Here is a 13,919-nt window from a genome sequence, read left to right on the forward strand (position 1 = left end):
ATGAGGATGGCAAGGTATGTGGAAGAGGCACGGAGCTTCCATGCCCTGTCCGGGTCTCCACTCTCCCTGCACCTCCACATGTTGTCCAGCCCAGAAGCTCTCAGAACCCCACCCTTTTGGGTTGTTATGGAGGCTTCATTACACAGGCATGATTGATTATGTCATTGGCCATTGGTGATCAAATCATCCTCCAGCCTTCACTACGACAGACACTTGGTGAAACAGATCATGCAAAACCCAGCTCACCTTGCCTCCATTCTTGTCTTGGAGAGGAAAATCTCCAGATTGGGAGGCCAAGCACTGGGCCAGAACACGGAGCCTGTCCAGCCAGGCCATGCCCTTGACCTGTGGGTCCCAGCCTTTTTTTTTTTTCACTACACCACACGGCTTGTGGGATCTTAATTCCCTGACCAGGGATCGAACCCGGGCCCTGGCAGTGGGAGCGCGGAGTCTTAACCACTGGACCGCCAGGGAAGTCCCAGTCTCGGGGAAGTCCCAATCTCGCCCAACTTGTACCAGATAACATCCTCGCTTACTGCAAACCACTTCCCGACAAACACGGACAGCGGTGGGGCCGGGAAGCGCAGGCTCACCCATGGTGGGCGCCCCGTGGATGATAGCGACTGTGGACTAGGCGGACTTGGATCCATCCTCCCTCCCACCTTGGCGTGGGGCCACAGACAGTGGTATTAGGATGGGCCAGACCTTGCCTGTCCTCTAACTTATAAGCGAGAGTTCACCTGACAGCAGATTTCAGTGCTTTTAACCTGTTCCACTGATAAATGGTGGCCACACACCCCTGATCACATGACCTGGGCTAGGACTGTGGGGCTGGAGCACTTTGTCAGAGCTGTGATAACTAGAGGGGCATAGACTTGGGGATCTCTTGGCCCCTCCAGCCCATCTGGTGGCTGGGCCTGGATGACCGTCCTTGGGTTGGGTCTCCCACCACCACTGCTCTCTTCCCAGGCTCTCCACCCCAACTGGTGTCAACAGGTCAAGTTTATCCCCCAGCTGAACCTGGTGGCTTCCTGTTCAGCCATCGACAAGTCCTCTCTGGTGCTGACCATATTGCCGCCCAAAGTCCCAGAGAGCCTCAAGTAAGGAGCACCTGTCTCCAGGCGGAGGTGGTGGGGCTGGGAGGGGGTGGGTGGTGACAGTGACTCCGGGACTCTGGCTTCACTTCAGCCACAGGTGGCCATCACTCCTGAGAGGGGACCTGCCTCCGGGACGGTGGCCTCTCCTGTGGGCAGTAATACAGTGTTCTGTGGATCACGCTGGGTCCAAGGAAGCACTGTGTGTCCTATGGGCCAACAGTGAGGTGTGGTGGTTGGAATATGGGCTCTGGAGTCTGTTTTTTTTTAAATTGAGGTTGTCAGTTTTGAAAATTGATATATAACATTATATTAAGTTTATACTAAGACGTATAACATAACGATTTGATGTTTGTATATATTGTGAAATGATCACAAGTCTAGTTAACATCTATCACCACACACAGGCATTTTTTTTCCCTGTGATAAGAACTTTTATGGAATCTGGCTTTAATCATTCTGGCATTGCCACCAGCAGCAAAAATATGAGGCCTCTGTTATCCACCAATTTATACACAAAACTCAGCACAGAAGCTAGCACGTAGTGTAAGGATACAGTCAGAAAAATGTTTTCTGAATGAAGGAATGAATGTGAGTTGCTTCACCTCTGTGAGCCTCAGTTTTCTTGTCTGTAAAAGGGGGTGATAATAGCCCTTCACTTACCTCAGGGCTTACATGAGTGAGTGTTGTACATAGCGTGTGTTTCACTAGTTGGCCACATTAATTCTTTGGAGATGGTTCTAATCTATTTCCTTCATTCTAGATTCCTCTACCCCAGGAGGCATCTTTTCATCTTCTGTCTTTTTTATTTTTTAAAATCAGCTGTTGGGAATTCCCTGGTGGTCCAGTGGTTAGGACTCTGCACTTTCACTGCTGGGCTCGAGGGTTCAATCCCTGGTCAGGGAACTAAGACCACGCATGATGAGCGGTGCGGCCAAAAAAAAAAAAAAAAAAAACTCAACTGTTAGTCACACAGGTATACGTACATACGTAAAAAATTCAAGCACTATAAATAAAGCCGGAATCCTGTGGGCTTTTCTCCCCATTCCCTTATCCAATCCCCAAGTCCTGGAACTAACTGCAGGTTGGAGGAGGGGAGTGTATGCCTGTGGCGGTGGGGAATCTTCTGTCTTGGTTTTTGTGCTTTGAGTGGGGCGGTGTGGTGGGATTTTGCTTGGAGCTGGTTTGCCGAGGTCCATCTCTCTGCTTTGGTGGGACTATTACCTCATGTCTGTGATATGTCTTTCATTCAGCTTCTTGTTTTATTGGGTCTCAAGGGCAGGAGGCTATGACAGGCTCCTTGGTCTGCCTGCCACCTTCCCACTCCAGCCACACGGGGCCCCCTTGTGGCTCACACATGTTCCTGCCCCCAAGCCTTTGCATTGCTCCTCTCTGCCTGTTTTTTTGTTTGTTTTTGTTTTTTAAACATTTTTATTATGAAAGATTTCTAAACACACAAAAGTAGAGAAATAGTATAATGCTTTAATATCACTAGTACCAGTCCAAGTTAATCTTTACCCAAGTGTCTCAAAAATATCTTTTTATGATTATTTGAAATCAGATATAGACAAGGTTCTAGGATGGTTCTGAGCTGAGGAATGGCGTGCTCTGGTGTGTGGGAGCATCCTTCTGGCTGCTCTATTGCAAGTGGAATGTACGTATGTGGGCAGGAGGGGAGATGGGGACACCGGTGAGGATGCCATTGTAATGATCCAGACTACATGTGATGGTGGTCTGGAGTCTGCCTGGCGTGGACACGGAGAGATTTGAGGTATATTTTAGGGGTGACTTGCAGAATATAGTCATACACATGAGCACACACCCCCTTCCTTCTTGTCTGTATGAAGTACACACACTGGCCAGCAGGTGGCACCATTGACTGCTGGCCGGTCTCTTGTTCTGGGGATGCCCTCTTGGGGCGTAGCCTCTGCAGGTGGGGCCTGGCACCGCCAACCCAAATTCTGCCTCTGGAGTGGCCTTGTAGACTTCTTCCCTGCGTCCCCTCTGACCCTCCAGTCCCTTCTCTGCACAGCAGCCATCTGTGCCATCTGGTCTCCTCCAGCCAGCCGTCCTGTCAAAGCCACCTGCTTATTTTCCTGCAGGACTTGCCATGATGTGTACACGTCCGTCTCCCTGTCCCTCTGTTCCTTTACTTGCGCAGGCTGTTTTCCTCTAGAAGAAAAGCTCCAGTGAAGGCAGGGGCATCCTGTCTGCGCCTCTGGTCATCCTGGAAGGGCATAGGAGCCAGGAAATCTTGGTTGAATAAATGGGTGAATCGGCCTGAAATGATTTCTGGTCATGTTTTGTGACTGTTCTTCCAGAACATTTCTCTGCACACATAAGCATGGAGGGAGACTTACCTGGTTTGACAATACAGGTATTTGATATGCTCTTCTTGAAGTTTTTTAAGGTTCTTTTTTCTTTTGGCCGCACCGTGCGTCATGCAGGATCTTAGTTCCCTGACTAGGGTTTTTTGGTGAAGTTTTGACTTTTAGAGGAATCCTTCTGGCTGTGGAGTGGGGAGCACAGGGGAGTGGGAGCAAGGCGGGAGGTTAAGAGGCCCTCCTGGGAGGCTGATGCAGAAACGAGGGGGCCCTGGGCTGTAGTGGGACGTGAACAAAGAGGATTTGGGGCCCAGATGAATAATGAGAGCGCAGGAGAGGGAGCCTCTAGGGTGATAACCAAGCTGAGTTCCCTGGGGAGTAGCAGAGGTGCAGTACAGGGGCAAGTTCAGTGGAGAGCATGCTGCCTTAGAGGCCTTGGAGTTGAGTTTTGAAGGGAGAGTTTGAATGGAAAGAGCTGGCGGGGCAGGATGTGTGGATGTGAGGGAATAGCACAGCAAGGCACAGAGCTCCCAGGGCTCTGGGGCCTGTGAGGGCTGTTGGGCCTGACCTTTCCCCTGATCTTCCCAGAAGCCCTGCCTGGGTCCCCTGGCCCTCCTGAGCACCCCGACGGCCTCCTGGCTCCCCAACACCCATCCCCCGGGCCTCCAGCCCTGCCACACCGTTTCCTGTCCTGGAGCTCTGGTTCCTGAGCCTACTGCCTCTCCCGGCCACGCCCACCCTGGGTCTGAACACTGACCCCCCCACCTTGCCAGCCATGGGACCTTGGGCAAGCTCCTTAATTTCCTTCTGTGTCCTCATCATGGCACAGGGCTCATGTCAGGGTTATGTGAGGGGTCCAGGTGACTCACAAGACAGCACCCAGCACAGGGACCAGCACGTAGCAGGGGCATTTTGTTCTCTTCCCCTAGCCTTTGGGGGATCCCCTTGCACCTTTTGGTCTGTGTCATGGGTGGGAGGACACCCGTCCCGGTATAGTGAAGGTGCAGATCGAGTCAAGTTTGCCCTTGGAGTGAGGCGAGCATGGTGCAGCTGTAGGAGTTGCTCCTGCTTGGGCCTGCTTTCACCTTTATGTGCACGCGAGAGGTGGGCGTCTCCTCCAGGTACTGCTGGTTTCGGGCTGAGCGGGGGCTGCCGCTCTGCTGGCGGTGCTGGCCCTGCCTTGGGAGCAGGGTGAGCCCAGGGCAGGGTTCTGGGGGCTGCTCTCTCCTTGGGTGGAGACGTGGTGACTTCTCCCTGGCCTCCCGGCGGCCCTGCCTCTAGCTCCTCCACAGCCCAGCCTCAGAGGCTCGCCGAGGCCTCCGGTCACAGCCTTCCCCCTGTGCTGCTGTAGGTTTTCAGTGCTGAATTTAAGAAAAGGGATTCCTTGCTTTGATTACTGCCCAGAAAAGAATGTCCTGGGTAAGTAACGTTTGTATCACGTGAGGCTGCTGGTCTGGCAGAACTAGGGTGAGGGCTGCTGGGGAGGTGGGGCCCATTAGAGCGGAGGCGGAGGCCCTGCAGCGTCTGCCGCCAGCCACTCTGGTCCCCGCCCCTCGGCACCTGGGGTGGAGTGGTGACAGGGGCTTGCTTGGCATGGTGGCAGAGGTGGCGGGACAAGAGGGGCAGAGGGATGCATCATAGCAACGCCCCCCATCTGCCGAGCCTGGCTGGAGTCCGAGGCCTGGCCCCAGGACAAGGTCCCAGCGCAGGGCCCCAGTGGCTGATACCCGGTTTTCAACTTCAGTGACTGGTGGCCATGACCCCCTCATCCGCCTGTGGAACCCCTTCTTCTCGAAAAAGCCTGTGTGGCTGATGAAGGGGCATCAGACCTCGGTGACACACGTTCTCGTGAGCAGCAGGCACGGCAGCATCCTGAGCGTCTCCAAGGACAAGGTGTCGTCAGGGAGCTCGGCCCTGCCGCCCGCCGCTGGCTCCTGTTCCCCAGCGGAGATGCTGGCCCGGGGACAGCGATCGAGCTCAGCCAGCCAGGGAGCTGGCTGGCAGTTGGCAGGAGCCTGAGGCCCAGGGCAATGGTGTGAGCTCCCTGTCCAGGTCCCACCCTGGCCTGAGGCCTAGAGGGAGGTACCCCAGGTGCACCATGAAGGGGCCGTGGGTCTCTGACCACTCCCATAGGGTCCTGAGCCCAGCTCTGAGCAGCCCACCAGAGTTGGGCAGGGCCCTTCCCTTTATGGGGTCTCAGTCTCCTCATCCAGAGAATGGGTGTTGAGTGGTTTAGAGAAGAGCTGCTGGTAAAAGAGCAGAGGAATGTCTGGCACATAGTAGGTGTACAACAGATGTGAGCCTTTCCCTCCCCACAGACCCGAACTTGCTCCTCTCAGCTCTCCCAGTGACCACTGCTTGGCTGCCCTGGCTGCAGGGCCTGACCAGACCTTTTTCAAATGCCTGGGGTTCCCCTGATCAGGCCCGCTACTCTGCTCCTCTGAGCTATGGGTTTAGGGTCTCTCCCCACCTGCTGGGGGATGCAGGCCAATGGTTCCAGGTGCCCTCCTTCAGGGGACAAGTTTGTGTCTTCTGGGACTCGGTAGATCAGGAGCTGGCAGGGCTCTGGTTCACCAGGCCACGCTGCCCACACATCCCCACAGTTGGTACTGTCTGGAATTCTCCTGGCAGCGCTGGGAGCTGGGCATCGTCACCTCTGATGAAGGCTCCGAGGCTGGAGGGGTCGGGGACAGAAGTAGACTTGCCCAAACCTTCATGGGCAGCGATGGGCAGAGCCACGGTGTGGACGGCAGTCTGTGGACTCCAAGCCCATGCCGTGTCCAGCTTGCTGCCGATGCCCCGAGTGAGGAGTGTCCTGGAGGGACTTCCATGGGGCCCCTCTGGGGACACTTCCTCAACCTGGGAGGAGCTCGAGGGGGACAGGTGAGCCTTTTGGGCAACGATGTTGGCAGCTCTTTCTGTGCCCTGCCTGGCTTTACTCGAGGGAGGCTGGGGTGGGAGCCAGTGAGGCTCTGCAGGGGCAATGCTGCCTTGTGAGGTCTTCATCCTCAGCCGATGAGCACTGGGGGAGGCTGGGCGGGGGGCGTGCCTCGGTTTCCTCATTTGAGCATAAGCACAGCGTCTGTCATAGGGCTGTGATCCATGGCAGTCACTTAGCGTGGTGGGTGTGTCTTGGAAGTGCTTGCACTGGGTGCCCTGGCCCCGCTCCCAGGAGAACCCCAAGGCCGCAGGTGCCAGCTGCATCCCCGAGAACCCACTCTTGGCCTCTTTACCTGTTTTTCACCCCCGCAGAATATTCGCATGTGGGACATGCAGGACTACGAATGCCTCCAGTCCTTCTGCAGGAAGCATTTTGCCCTGGGACACTGCCCCGTCACCAGCGCATACTTCCACAAGGATGACGACAGCCTCACCTGTAGCACCTACTCAGCGCTGCACGAGAGGGAGGTGGGACCGTGTCTGCACCCAGAGGGGAGGGGCTGCAGCCGCGTTCTGCAGTCCCATGGGACACCGAGGGGTGGTCACATCCCGTCCGTCCTGAGACTACTTTGTGCCATGAGGACAAAGCTGCTAGACTCTGTGGCCTGGTCCTCAAAGCTCTCGTCTCCTGGGATTTCCTGGGGGACTGTTTCTAGGCCCTCAGTGGTCACCCTCTACGCTGCTGTCCTCCTGACCCGTGCATCCTCCAGACTCTCCTCAAAGCCCACCTTGAGGCCCGGGCTGGCTTAGAAGACCCCCGCCCGCCCCCACCGCTCCAAGCTCCCTTGCCTCCCCTTGATCACGGCCCTTATAACTCTGTCCTGTCGTGGTTACATGCCTGTCCCTCCTGCCAAATCGTGAAGCCCAGGAAGGCAGGGCCCACCCCCGAGCAGCCCCTCTGAAGGAGAGAGCCTGGAGGGACCTGGCATGAACACCGTCTATGAGCCATGACTTAGCTGGTGCCCATGTGAGGTCTGTCCTGACCCTGGAGGACAGGACAGCCTGGGAGAAGCACAAGGGGCTGACCGTCCAGGGTGACAGGGGGACCTGTGACAAGATGGGAGCTGAGGGGGCTGCAAGGACAATCAGCAGCCAGTAGAGGGGGAGGTTCTATCTAGAAAGGGAGGTGAGGGTGTCATTTGTGGTTGGGAGGAAGGGGAAGCCCCACTGAGACCTCCTTCCCTCTGTTGGCCAGGTGACACACACGCTGTCCTTGTGCCCTTGGCTGGCTCTCCCAGGTGGCAGGTTTTTCTTGAGAAGGGAGTTGGTGGGTTCCTTCGTCTCTGCTGAGTGTCAGACTGGCTGCCAGCGTTTGTTGAATTAAACAGACCTTTGAAGTTCATTTCAAATCATCACACGTTATCAGCCCTCTGCTCTTTGTCAGGAGCAGAGAATATATTAATTAGGCACTGTCCCATCCCTCAAGGAACTTACGGGGTAGTAGGAGAACACATAATTTTAGTAGAAAATGCTGTGCGTTATGACGGAGATGTGTGCTAGGTGCGTCATCGAGCACAGAGAAAGGATCCTTAGCCTAGCCTGAGGCAGAGGTAATCAGGGAAGGCTTCCTGGACGAGGGGACACCAGATTGACGCTTTATGCTTTTCAGAAGTTATAAAAGGGACCTTGGACTTGGATTTTGATCTTGTGGGAACACGAGGCTTTGGGAGCCCTGATCTCAGGAAGTGGGGGCCGTGGAGTAGGGGTGAGCTATCAGCTGGCCTGTGTGTAGTTGAGGATATCTTGATGTCTCAGTTTACTGGAAGTTTCTCCCTGGGGCAGATCACTGAGGGCAGGCCCCTTCTGACTGCCCAACTGTCTGCCCCTCTTCACCTGTAGATTGACATCCTAAAAGGGTGCCTGGAGACGCAGGGGCCTGGGAGAGCAGAGGAGAAGACCACGACTTACAGCACGCCCCTGTGCGCCATCCTCTACAGCAAGGTTTTCAAGCAGGTAAGTGGTCAGCAGCTCGTCTCTGAGGCCAGCAGGGGGTGGGGTGGGACAGGACGCTCATAGCTTGGGTGGTGGTGCAGGACAGTGGGAGGTGGGCGAGCAGCAACCCTGCAGAGGGGTCACGCCGGGTAAGATAGGAGCTCCACCACGTGGTCAGCGGGTCACCAAACTCCTGTGAGCCTGTGCGCCCCTGGCTACCGCCCCAGGTCAGTTCTGGACAGGCAGCCTTCTTTATACAGTGTGAGATGGAACACAAGGTGTGAGCTGCTCTTCGAGGCTCCCTGGGCGGGTGTGGGTGCTGCTCCTGGAGGCCATTTCCAGGGAAGCCCTGGTTCGGCATTGTCCATCGTGGGAGGGGAGGGAGGCCCAGGCTGTGGACAGCCCCCTGGTCCTGAGTAGAGATCTCTGCATTGGGCAGGGCAACTGGGAACATGGATTCTGAAGTATGGGGACAGAAAGGGCTCCTGGGCCCTCTGCCCACTGCCACTGGGACCTCTTTCCTGGCCCCACTGAGTCTGCTGCAGCATGGCCTTGGCTGCGCGAGGCCAGAGCTCACCTCTTTGGGTTTCCCTCTCATTCGGACCCGTGGCACCACCACCCCTCATACCTTAGGGCTCTTCAGTGCCTTCCAGCAGTTTCAAAAAAATCCCCCTTCCCCAGCTTTTCTAGATGTTCTCATCAGGAAGGTTGGTCTGAAGTAGGCTCACCTGTTACTGTTTCATTGTAATAGTTGTAATGTCGCCTTAGGTGGAGTGATGTACCTTTACTCAACATTTCCCTACTTAGGGGACAGTTAGTGTATTTCCTGTTGTTTTTTTCTATCCCCCGTGATTCATGACTTTGCAGTAAATTTTTTTTCTGAATTAGAGATTATTTTCTCTGGATAGATTCTGATAAATGCCATTTCTGAGTTAAAGGGGATTTCACCACACTGGTTCCTTCTGAAAAAACTGTGCCTGTTTGCACCGCCGTGGGGCCACAGGGCCGAGGAAAGCCTGTTTTCAAGAGTGGCTTATCCCGCAGCAGGAGGGCCCAGAGCGCCTGTCTTCTCGGTACACAGAGTGGCCGCGGAGCTACCCGCAGTCACGCCAGCTGGAGGCTGCCCCTGGGAGCGGGGGACCCTCTCCTCTCCAGGAGCCCTGGCTGTGTGCTCCCCCACAGGTGGTGAGCAGCTGCCTGAGCGGCGTGGTGAGCGTGTGGGAGGTCGTGATGGGCAAAAGGATGACGAGTTCTCCGTGACTGGCGACCAGCACGTGGAGCTGACCGCCACGTCCCTGGATGAGTCAGAGGCGTGCCTGCTCACGGGTCTGCGTGATGGCACCATGAAGATGTGGAACTACAGCGTTGGTGAATGCCTGCTGACCTTCCCCAACCCGGACCAGATGGAGGTCAGTCTGGTCCATCAGCTGGGGCCTGGGGGCCCCTCACAGCTCCTGTGACCCTGGGACATGCTATTGTCCATGCCTCTCTGAAAGGTTGTGCACGCAGACCGCCTGGCCTCGTGCCTGCCTGACCCTTTGTGTCCTTGTGCAAAAAATGAAGACAGGTAACAGGGCCTGTCCTTCATAGGTGTTCTACAAATGTTAGCTACTCTTGCCCTTTTGGTGTGTTAGCACTTCTTACCCTACCTCTTAGAGCTTTGGATGGCATTGCTAGCAGTGGGGTCACATGATTCAGAGCCACCCGTACCCCTGTTTGGGAAATGACTGCCACGGTTATAGGGATGGTCTGTGGGTGTGGCAAAGTGCAAAGCCAGCAGTCCCACTTTGGGACTTGAGCCCATTAGTAACCCCTGTGACACAGTCCTTTAACCAACTCAGAAGGAGCACTTGGCCAAGAAGCCGGGGATTTAGAGGACTGGTCCAGATCCTATCACTCAGTCGTTTGACCTTAGCCAAGTCACTTGTCTGTTTCCCTGCTATCCCCCTGTAAGAGGGACATGGATACCTACCCAATCTGCCCCCTCCAAGTCCATCAAATGGATAATGGGATGCGAGAGCACTCTGAAAAAAATATGGTGGTATCACCTCTAGGGAATTCTCATCGTTATGGGGAGTTTTGATTTCTTGCTTGGTATAATTAGGAAGACATTTGGAGCCTGGAGCCATTTCCTCTGAGGTACCTTAGAGTTCTGTCTCCTTTCAACTTCAACAGATTAGTGGGATCGTCCGTATGAACAAAGTGTTCTCATGACCGGGTGGAGTAAGAGAACCCCTTATTTCACGTGAGTAGCCAGGGTGCACGTGGGAGGTGAGGGCAGCTAACTGTTCTCTCCTGACTTCAGATGGGTTCCCCCATTCCTAGCTTTGCTGATGGTTGGAACACCAAGCAGGAAATTAGTGCTGGGTGATGTCTGTTGCTTCACCCTCTCATCTGTCCATTTATTCATCACTCCAGGCAGCCAATATGTTCTAGGCTTTGTACTAGGTGCTGGGGACGGGTATAAACAAGCATATGGAGTCTTCATCCTCCTGGAGCTCCCAGGGGGAGGCAGACACTAATCAAATAACTTCATTTGTGATAGTCTGTTGAGTGCTATGGAAAAAAAAAAAAGTACAGGTTTCTATGGGGAGGGGACAGAAATCTGATCTAGTCTCAGGGACCGTCAGAAAAGGGTCAGCTGAGGATGTCAAGGGTGGAGTGGGGTCTGAAGAGTGAGCAGGAGGGGTCTCAGTGAAGCAGTGAGGGGCTAGGGACAGGAGGGACGCTCCAGGCAGAGGGAAGAGCATGTGCAGGGTCCCTTCCTCTTCAGAGGGCTTTTCTAGGGCCATGGTTTCCCCTTCTTTCAACCTGAATCCTTACTCAGGTGTCTGAATGGGGCAAATCTGTAAGATTAGTGTATATAAAGCCCCTAGGACCGGACCTTTATAGCAGGCACATAATAGGTGCTTAGTAAATGCAGTCAGCAGGGCAGAGCTTCATCCCTGATCTACACCTCCTCTGGGTCAGCGCTTCAAATCCTAGAGGCCATGATGGTCTCCCAGGAGACCAGTAAGGCTGAGCTCTCAGCCCTTCTGCCTCTGGCCATGTGTGCAGGTTCCACAAGACCAAGCCGGTGCTCTTGTGCTAACGCTGGCAGACCTTCCACACGGAGGATGTCCTGAGCATGGCCAGGTACCAGAACCAGTTCCTTGGGACCTCCTCCTACAATGGGAACATCCTCTTCTGGAACATCAGCATGTTCGGGCCCATCCTCCATTTCAATGCCTCTCAGAGCCCCTTGCCCTCACTGCCCAAGAGGGTAAGGTCAACAGAAACAAGCTGTCCTATTCCTTCTCTCTCAGCTGTAGGCCAGAACCACATAGGGCTTGGGGGTGGGTAGGGGACACCCTGGGAAGTGGAGGGAATGGTGGTGGCTTGTTCTGGAGGAGGTTGGGAGCTAGGGACGTAAGTGGTAGTTTTTATAATTATCCTCATTTGACAGATGAGGAAACTGAGGCACAGAGAGGTTAAGCATCTCGCCTAAGGTCACACAGCCAAGAAGTAATCGATCCAAATCCAGGCAGTCTGACTCCAGAGCCTGGTGGTGCTAGTTGTGTTCTTCCGAGATTACTGTCTCCTTGAAGGTGGCTCACTTCTGACCCATCACTACTACAGCTTACTGCTCTGGTCTCACTGGGCTCTTGGTAGGACTTAGGAAGCCATACAGTCTCTGAATGACCATATCTTTGCAGATTAAAGCTGGAAGGGGCCTTCGGGGTCACCCTGTCCAGTAGTTTTCCAAACATGTTGTGGAGAGATGCTTGGAGGCTATTACAGCGGCTTCTCCAGAGCACTTCAGCTTTTTATCTATTTTACACTTTGGAGTTTCCCTTCAGATTAAAAATTACCTCAAAAATACTTGGAGGGCTTCCCTGGTGGCACAGTGGTTGAGAGTCCACCTGCCGATGCAGGGGACACGGGTTTGTGCCCCGGTCCGGGAAGATCCCACATGCCGCGGGGCAGCTGGGCCCGTGAGCCATGGCCGCTGAGCCTGCGCGTCCGGAGCCTGTGCTCCACAACGAGAGAGGCCACAATGGTGAGAGGCCCGCGTACCACAGAAAAACATTCTTGTTAATAACGAGGCCGGTTCTCATACAAACTATGGAAATAATGCCAAGTTGGATATGAATGGCTCCCAGGTCCACTGGCTGCTGGGAGGGGGCAGGGAGTGGCAGGAGGATGAGGTGACCCCTTGAAGCCACCCTGACCATGGAGACCATTAGAGGCAGGCCCTGGGACTGGGTGCTGGAGGGTTCCCAGGGGCTGGTGAGGAGCCTGCCTGATGGCCAGAGGGGTGGGTTCTGCTGCAGGGCAAGGGCCTGTCCGGGGTGCTCTCCCAGGAGACAGTGTATTTCTGATTTATCCGCCCTCCTAATGTCCAGCTGAACCCTTGCCAGCCTCTCCACCTGCCTCCCCCTGCCTGTATGGAGTCCTTCCCTTGCAGGTTCCATCCCTGTGCCCTTTGCGGCTTGAGCAGCCTGCCCCCTTCTAGCACAGCGTCACCCCATCCCCGAGTACTGGACCTCCTATCACCCGCCTGGGTCCAGAGGTTAACAGTGATCGTTTACCTTGGTAATCATTTACCCATCATTTACACAGCACCTACTGTGTGCCATGCTCTGTGCTGAGAGCTCCATGGGTGGAACCGTGGTAGATACTCACAGTAGATACTGGCTTTAGCACTTCCGTAAGCTCTTATGTAAATACTAGAACAGGTGAGACTCAGCTATGACAAAGATTATGCACATAAAGAATGAGTGACTGATTGAGGGAACAGGAACAAAAAAATATTTACATCTGCATTTCTAATCGTATACAGTGATGACATGGAACACGATATCAGAATTTATAGAATTTTCTTACAGTGTTTCTAAAGTTTCCCAGAGTTTTTCCTTTATAGGATTTCAGATACTTTATAATTTTTTTTCAAGTTTTAAAATTGTGGTAAAATACATGTAACATAAAGCTTATCATCTTAACCTTTTTAAAGTGCACAGTTCAGTGGTATTAAATACGTTCATAATACTGTGTAACCCTCACCACCATCCATCTTCATAGTTCCTTCCATTTTGTAAAACTGAAATTCTGTACCCATTAAACACTAACTCCCCATTCTCCCTTCCCCCAGCCACTGGCAACCTGTCTACTTTCTGTCTCTATGAAGTTGACTAAGTATCTTATAGAAGTGGAATCATACTGTATTTGTCTTTTTGTGACTGGCTTATTTTATTTAGCATAATGTCCTCAAGGTTCATCCAAGTCATGGCATATTGTGGAATTTCCTTCCTTTTTAAGACTGAATAATATTCCATTATATGTATAGGCCACATTTTGTTTATCCATTCGTCTGTTGATGAACACTGGGGTTGCTTCCAGCTGTTGTGAATAATGCTACTATGAACATGGGTGTACAAGTATCTCTTTGAGACCCTGCTTTCAGTTCTTTTGGGTAAATATCCAGAAGCAGGATTGCTGGGTCATATGGTGATTCTATTTTTAATTTTTTTGTGAACCGCCTTACTGATTTCCACAGTGGCTGTACACACCTTCCCACTAATAGTGCACAACGGTTCCAGTTTCTCTGCATCCTCATCCACACTTACTGTTTCTGGTTTTTTTTGTTTTT

General features: G+C 53.6%; 1 protein-coding gene across 1 annotated transcript in view; it reads left to right on the forward strand.

Moving 5' to 3' along the window:
* The window catches only part of EFCAB8 (EF-hand calcium binding domain 8), a 31,706-nt gene extending 18,921 nt beyond the window's left edge, over nt 1–12,785 (forward strand). Inside the window, 11 exon segments of the mRNA XM_065893282.1 lie at nt 970–1,100; nt 4,770–4,837; nt 5,163–5,311; nt 6,671–6,808; nt 8,198–8,311; nt 9,473–9,518; nt 9,521–9,699; nt 10,466–10,496; nt 10,499–10,535; nt 11,348–11,552; nt 12,738–12,785. Coding sequence (XP_065749354.1) covers nt 970–1,100; nt 4,770–4,837; nt 5,163–5,311; nt 6,671–6,808; nt 8,198–8,311; nt 9,473–9,518; nt 9,521–9,699; nt 10,466–10,496; nt 10,499–10,535; nt 11,348–11,552; nt 12,738–12,785 — 1,146 coding nt within the window.
* Nucleotides 12,786–13,919: the final 1,134 nt, after the last annotated feature.

The sequence above is a fragment of the Phocoena phocoena genome, chromosome 15 (genome assembly GCF_963924675.1).
Source record: "Phocoena phocoena chromosome 15, mPhoPho1.1, whole genome shotgun sequence".
NCBI classification, from domain to species: Eukaryota; Metazoa; Chordata; class Mammalia; order Artiodactyla; family Phocoenidae; genus Phocoena; species Phocoena phocoena.